Here is a 7,863-nt window from a genome sequence, read left to right on the forward strand (position 1 = left end):
TTGGAGATATAAAGTGGCTAATAGACACTGTTTATAATCTGATAACATGAAAGTAACTACACAATTAACCCGAACCCCACTCTCTATTCCAGACTGCAGAGGGGGCGCTGGCTAATCTAAAGAGCAAGTATGAGAATGAGAAGTGCATGGTGACAGAGACCATGATGAAGCTGAGGAACGAGCTGAAGGCTCTGAAGGAGGACGCCGCCACCTTCTCCTCTCTCAGGGCCATGTTCGCCACCAGGTGAGTGGCATTCTGGGATCTCATGCAGTCAATTACAACACAGATGTGTAAGACTGTGCAAAGACGATGAGTTGGGCCTCTGGTAAATCTCACTGTTTGAGAGTGTATTCCCCGGCTTACACAAGGGTGGTTCTTAGTTTATTGACCTAGTGTTGTGTCCCCCTCTCTCTCTCTCTCTCTCTCTCTCTCTCTCTCTCTCTCTCGCTCTGTCTCTCTCTCTCTCTCCTAGGTGTGATGAGTATGTGACTCAGCTGGATGAGATGCAGAGACAGCTGGCTGCGGCGGAGGATGAGAAGAAGACCCTGAACTCCCTGCTCCGTATGGCCATCCAACAGAAGCTGGCCCTGACCCAACGCCTGGAGGACCTGGAGTTTGACACCGAGCAGACCCGGGACCGCGGCCGCGGCGCCAAGGTGCCCAAGATCAAGAGCAGCACGCCCAAAGTAAGTCGACGAGCCGCCCTCACAGCTCCCCCCAGCCCCACCATGATACACAGCCCTTCTTCCACCTGCTCCCACACCTTCAACACCACCCTGACCCTCTGCAGCCCTCCCTCCCTGGAGCTGCCCCTGTCCTCCAACCCCTGGTCAGCCTCAGACGGAGGCACTTCCCAGACCTCATCCCTGGTCTCCTCTCTGCCTCCCCTGGGTCACCCCCAGTGGTCCCTGGGCACTCAGACCTTCATCATTGACCCAGAGTCGCTGAGTTTAGAGTGCTGTCGACTCGTTAACAGTCGAGACTCCAGTCCGCACTCTCCTAGCTCCGCCCCCGTGTCTCCTTACCGCTCACCCATTCCTAAGACTTGGCAACACTTGTCGCCGGGGTCGGTCAGAACTCGTACCCAAAAAGATGCACCTCGCCCCTCTGCTCTGGTCACATCTCCCAGCAACCCAGTCCCTCACGCCTACAGTTCCAAGATGCCCTAGCCCTAGTCCAAGTGGGTGGGTGGGACACAGGGAGGAGGACAGACTGGTTTCCTGTTTCCAGTGTCTGGCTTGACCTATGACTATGCAGTACTGTGACATTCTTCTCAGGAATTGGCTATGAGAAGGAGCCCAACACAGCTCGTTCCATCTGCAGACAATAATCAAGTCTGTTAATAGTTTTGGGCTCATTTCTGTAGATGAAGGGATTTAGGGAAGAAATGAAATATATGTTAGAAATATACCAGTAAATGTGACATTTTTATGACAAATAAAGTTGAGTTTTAGTAATTTTTCTGAGGATTTGTTATGCATAATGCGCTAAGATGGAGTGAAGGATACTTCTACATTTTGGAGATATTTGATTCCGTATAACATACGTTTTTACTTCCTCTCTTGGCACATAAACTGTAAGCTTTTAGAGTAGAAGTGAAGTGCTGTAGCCTAGTCCTCATATCATACAACCTAAATATTGTCCACTATTTTCCATTGTTAGGCAATTGAATTCCCCTGTTGTTGTCATTGCCTATGTTAATTATTCACTTTGTATAATCAAAGTCTGTTTGTAGTCAATATACACGTTGCTTTTTCCGACCATCCATAAACTGTGCACAGAGCTACACTGTTACTCTGTTCTGTGTGTCTCATTGGGCGCCACCCAGTGGATGATTTACACAGTTGAAACACAGACACTAATAGCCATTGGAATTCCTCAGTCTATCCCAGGGATGGGCAATGCAGACCCGCAAGCAACTCGGGGCCCCGCCCCCATCAAAGTTGCTCATCTCTGGTCTATCTATCCCTATGAATGTTTGACACAGAAAATATAAAGCCTGGTTGAAATCTCAAGGAATCTTTGTTTGTATAGCAGAGAAAGGCACCGTATCTATTTCTCTATGGTAGGCTTATTTACTATGGAGGCTGCCTTACAGTACCTCTCTGACACAGTCTAGAAATGAAACCGTTTTGATGACTCTGCAAATCATATTATAATTCAGGTCATCAAAATGGACGCGGTAAAGGGGTCAATGGAACTTGACCAAAACAATGGAATTGCCATGGAAACGCGTGGGGAAAGATCCAGGGGTTCGCCTCGTTGTATTTCACACTATGTTGAGGTAAAAATCGGAGTATAATGTTTGTATGAATGTCAACCCCAACACATGTCATCGTTACCAATCAACTGCGTTCCAGTTAAAAACAGCGTTGACTGCCATCAACGATTTCTGTATGATAGCTACATGAATGCTACTAGCTCATACAAACGGGAGTTAGCATTTAGCAGTCACTTCCTCTTAACCTGAAGAGGGACAACTTCTACATGTTATGCAGCAAAAACAGCCAAATATATCCAAATTGGACTTAAGTAACCACATTGTGGGCTGTTACAATACATAAATCATGACGGATTTGACGAATATCCACTTTGTTAAATCAGATTTGTTGAATGTGGGCCAATCTGGTCAACGTTGACTCCTGTGCCGCGTCTTATGATTTTAAGGAATCGTTCTAGTTTGATTAACATGTTCAAGCCATGATAATAACATGACTCTTGAATTGTCATCAAATCTGGAGCAAAAAGCATTTGACAGAAGTCCCTTCCACAAGTCTACTGCCCTATTCAGCGCCACAAGCAATTGCCCCTTCTCTACACTATACTACGTACAGCATGACATCATTGTGTCCTTAGAGTCTATTATTAATATAGAAAACCGTGTGTGTGTGTGTGTGTGTGTGTGAGTGAGTGAGAGAGAGAGAAACTCAGTGATTGATCTATGATGCTTTTTCTGTCAATGTTGATAGCTTTTTGTTGTGGCATGCATGTGACTTTGATCAGTCAGATCCAGGAGGAAGAATATACATGGTTTATATGCAGATATACCATTCAGAGCAGCATGGAAACCAGTGTGACCTCCTCCCTGTGACACTCTAACCACCTACCCAGACCTACTATCGCTGATAACGCACCCTGAAAAGAACACCCAAGCACTTCAAAGCAACCCTATGCACATGCCATGTAGTGCCAGCAGATGGCAGTGTCTTAACAATTCCCAATGAGTCATTCCTGTCAAATGCTGTTTGGCCCTCATGTCCCTACCATGGATAACAAGTTAAATTACACTCACCTCTCTGTGGTTATTAGCTTTTGGCTCCTACAGTGGTCAAATGTTTTTATAGACACAATCTGAGGTGAAGAATGTCCATGTACATTCAGGTCCAATCCCTATAGGATAACATGGGTTGCACTTTGACTCTATAAAATTAAAACCCAAGACTGCAGGGTCATTCATTCATTAATGTGTTACAATTGTGTATGATATTATCACTTATCTGATCTAAAAAATGCTGCTTCGTTTTTAGCCCATAGGCTTACATGAGCAGCAGTTAATTGCTCCGTGTGACAGTCGCCATTAGGTTTTTGTTTGTTTGCATGTCTCTTTTTTGGTGCAGCACAGAAAAATACAGTACCGGATTTGAAACTGTGCGTAAATGTTCTACGTGTGTCTGTGTTTTTCCCCTTAGCAGTGCTGTCCATCCTCCTCGAAGGATGGACAGAGGAATGCCTTGTCAGTTGGGTCAGACGAGGCTGGTTTTGAATAACGAGCAGTCTTTCAGTGATACACAAGTACTTTATTGGCCTTGGAAAATGAACAGAGAGCTCCCTTTCTCCCGCTATCTCTCTCTGGCTCTTTCTCTCTCTCTCTCTCTCTCTCTCTCTCTCTCTCTCTCTCTCTCGCTCTCTCTCTCTCTCTCTCTCTCTCTCTCTCACAGAAACATAAACAACTTCTCTCACACAATATTAACTACTGTGGTATGTCAGGCGGTAGAAAGCACGAATCATTTACTTTCTAGGCAAATAAATCAGAAGAAACTTAAGAGTGTGCAGATTGTATTAACTCAAATGAACTGTATTACAGTAAGATATTGCAGAATGTGCAGAATGTGATATTCCAGTCAAATGAAAGTGATTACAAGCATGACTACTAAAAGCATAATCACTACAATGCCATTATGCTCTAATGTTCTACTCTGAAAGAGCAAAAGGTTCCACAACCGACGTCCTCTCCTCGGACATGTTGAGTTATTACATGACGAGTCCCGTGTGTCTCTTTGTCCCTGACAAGTCTTTCCTCCTGTCTTGTGCACCCATGTCTTTGTCTGTCCCACTAACCCTGACTGTCACCACTCTGTATATCTGTCTAATGTATCAGTTTCTTGTAGATTGTCAGCAGCCTGCTTCCTCTGCCTCAGTATCGCCACTCTCCCCACCACTAAGGAGAGTCTCCCTAGTCCACAGGTAACGTCCTAGAGGCCTGAGCTCTACATCTCCTCCTGTCTCTTTCCGCTTCTCTCACTCGCTCTCCTTGTGACTTGGGCCTGCAGGATACACGCAGCATGCCCTGCACGGCTGGTTCTTAAGCCACAGATATTAGTTCATATTCACACTACTATACTGTACTTGATGGATCAAACACATTTACATAACAGGCATCTAGTCACACACACACACACACACACACACACAGAAGCCTGAGCTTAAGAAACTCATTAAGGCGAGAAGACTTGTGTATTTTTCTGACTCACAGCACGAGGCGTTGGTATTTATGACACAGCTACACTGAAACTGTATTGCTTAGTATAAGGGCTATAATTAGTGTTAGCACATGCATTGGTTTTGCATGAAGCTTTTGTCACCAGTAACACTCTGCTTCATCTTCTTAATGCAGATCATCTACTTCTACTTAGATCAAATTCCTACAGAGCTAACTCAGTTCATCTCACTACAATCCCCAACCAGCCCCCTACAACCCACCCATACAGTAGATCTCATTGCCTCTGAATCATCCCTACAGGCAAATAAGTAACTGATGTCCTGTCTACTATTCCTTCTCTTGGTCATAGTGTTGTTTAAGCAAGTCAACTCTCCTCCCAAAATATTTGAATGTTCTTCCCCTCCTGAAATTTGAACAATTTCCATCTCTGTTGTTTTTGGGAACAGTTTTGTCCCTCCCATTTGTTTGTTTGTTAATTTCTGAGCACTTAATAGCACCAGTGGCATACATGTCCTTTTGACTTTTTTCCCTGTTCTCCACTCCTCTCTTGCTCTTTTCTCTTCTCCCTCCCGTCTTCCTTGCAGTCCGAGTCCTAACATTGTGACGGCCCTCCAGGAGGACCAGACACCAACCTTCTCCAGCCATTCCCCCTCAATGGCCCAGCAGCCTCGCCCCCAAGGCCCCTAGGACTCGAGCACCCACACCCATGGACCCGGCCCTCACGGAGGCACACAGCACTAAGGACACCTGTCTCTCATCTCCCTCAACCTGGCACCCCATCCTGGTGCCTAGTCTTTGTGTCCCCTCAGCAAGCCCCTCCTCCACATACCACACTTTCTCCCGGTTGGTGAGGTTACAGAGCAAGTTCGGGATACTCCTCATTGGTTGGGCTGGAATAAAATCACATCCTGTCCACAAGAGAGAGACTGGCGGACCGGACAGCAGGGCAAACACCAGAGTGACAAATTGACTTAAACAATGTCCTGTATCTATATGATTATTTATGATCTATTTAGCTGACTTATCTATTTAACTGGTTATTTATTGATTTGTGTTTGTTCATCCATTTATTCATTTGAATTTGCATGTGATATCATCTGATTGTTTCTTGGTCATTCTTTGAAAATGGAATTCAAGATGTGTATTATTGCTGTGGTACTTGGACTTAAATAATGAGGATTGATTTAGCTCAGATTCATTCAACTATGGCTGTTATGTCCTTATTGCAATCTTTTAAAAAAATAAAAAAATCGATAGAACAAAAACCTCTTTCCCAATTGAATATAACAAGGTTTTGTATGGTCTATATCCTACAAGTGTAGCCAGAAATGTTCCGTCAATAACAGCGTTTCTTTTTGGTAACGTGAAAGGCTTACAAACTTGCCTAACAGACTAGACAGAATATTAGACCTAAAAGCATCTGTTTGTATGCATAATCTCTACATGTGTAAGTGGTTCTGTCTTTTCTACCATGGTCATGTTAAAGAATACATTGAATTTGACATCAACGTGGAAAGACTAATTGAATGGATGTGATATTGCATTACAAGGATAATGTTTGATGAGATGGGCGTTCTTGATTTCAATGACCAATCTAACGTAACTACACTTGAGATGCTTGTTTTTATACAACTTTTTTGCAAAAGGCATAAAGATTATATTTTTTACTTCAGTTCTTTTTTTTTTACTGCTGAGGCGATTGGTTATGTTTGTCATGGAGTTGAGATCGTACTTGACATAGAGACTCGAGACTAAGGTAGGAGATGAGGAAGTGAGGTCTAGGTCTGTAGGCCTGGATGTGGCCTTTTGAATTGCACAGGTTTGACTTGACCATGACATGTGTGACATGACACCCCTTGGTTTAGTTTTTTACACAGTTCAGATAACACATTGCCCCAGTAGTACCATGTTTCTGTCGAAGGACATTCGAATTGGCTCGTCTTAAGCTTCATGTTGTTTATGTACAAGGGATCGCTTGTTTCACTCTGTCTAACCCAAAAGAGATGACAGTAATCAGGCATTTTAACTCGGTATGGACTAAATAGGTTCAAACTAAAGGTAAGCTACTCTCTCCTCCAAACATCCTTCTTTACAAGCACAATTAGGACTATCTACTGAAGCAACAACACTGGACATGACTTTGTTTATATTTGGTTGGATGCTCTGTCAGGTCCAATGACTGTGGTGAGATCTCTGTCCAGGCATCTCTCTTCCCGGTTAACAGAGCCATAAATATCTCTACTCTGCCGGATGTAATAACATCACACTAACCAGCTAAACGAAAACAGGGATAAATCCCAAAGGCTTCCAGGAGACCGGGTGTATTTTGTGAGTCATCCCTACACCTTCAGATCAATTTGCATTGAGGTTTGGTGATCTGGCGAAGCAGACTTTTTTATGTTCTTTGTTGAAACATTAATTCAAGGTGAGCCTAGATCCAAACTGTCTGATCATGTTGATAATGTAATCTACCTAATGTTGCATGAATCATTTACCTGATTCACATTCTCTCTCTCTCTCTCTCTCAAATCAAATAATGATTATGTCTTATGTTTGACTAAACAGGTTTATTGAGGGGCAATCTGAACATCTAGTTTCTTATGGATATGAGCCAGAGGCATTAAGACAGTTTTTTCTTACAGTTCTACATGAATTGAATCACACCATACGGGTGGATTCTGGTATTCTGGTAAGATGTGTATAGTAGCCATAAAGAACAATCACCCTTGGAATCCACACAATAAGCACAGGTGAAAGCATGTTAAATGGCAGTGGAGAATGGGTATGCTACTTCTATACTGTATACATGTTTACATTGATTTGATTTCTGTCTATGTTTGTGGAATCACTTGTTTTCATTCTAAAACCTTCGGTGGAACAGTAGAGTATGAAAGATATGTGTGAGGTCCAAAGCTAGTCTAGTGTACGACTGGTGTCTATCTATGGAGAATAATTTACCCTACTGCCTTGGTTCTCTGCACAGGTTAACTTTATCAGTGGAAGATTGTGATACAGAGGGCAGTGTTAGAAGCCGGTAACAAGCCCCCCCCCCCCCCCCCCCCCCTAACTTTTATTTTTAACAGGCATCCGCTGCTTGGAACGTGAAGCCAAGAATACTTGCTAGCTACAGAATTACTTGCAC

At 43.6% G+C, this 7,863-nt stretch overlaps 1 protein-coding gene across 6 annotated transcripts in view; it reads left to right on the forward strand.

The window, feature by feature from the left end:
* bicd1a (bicaudal D homolog 1a) overlaps positions 1-5,986 on the forward strand; it is a 96,772-nt gene extending 90,786 nt beyond the window's left edge. For 3 of the 6 annotated variants that reach the window (XM_036977931.1, XM_036977943.1, XM_036977951.1), the window contains exons 6-7: positions 93-244; positions 474-1,458. In XM_036977931.1, the coding sequence (XP_036833826.1) occupies positions 93-244; positions 474-1,170 (849 nt within the window). In that variant the 3' untranslated portion in view covers positions 1,171-1,458. Of the gene's footprint in view, positions 1-92; positions 245-473; positions 1,459-4,379; positions 4,466-5,305 lie in introns of those variants that run through there. The other 3 variants (XM_036977938.1, XM_036977953.1, XM_036977956.1) reach the window with 3 other exon arrangements.
* The last annotated feature ends 1,877 nt before the right edge of the window (positions 5,987-7,863 follow it).

This window comes from Oncorhynchus mykiss, chromosome 1 (genome assembly GCF_013265735.2).
Source record: "Oncorhynchus mykiss isolate Arlee chromosome 1, USDA_OmykA_1.1, whole genome shotgun sequence".
In the NCBI taxonomy this organism is placed as follows: domain Eukaryota; kingdom Metazoa; phylum Chordata; class Actinopteri; order Salmoniformes; family Salmonidae; genus Oncorhynchus; species Oncorhynchus mykiss.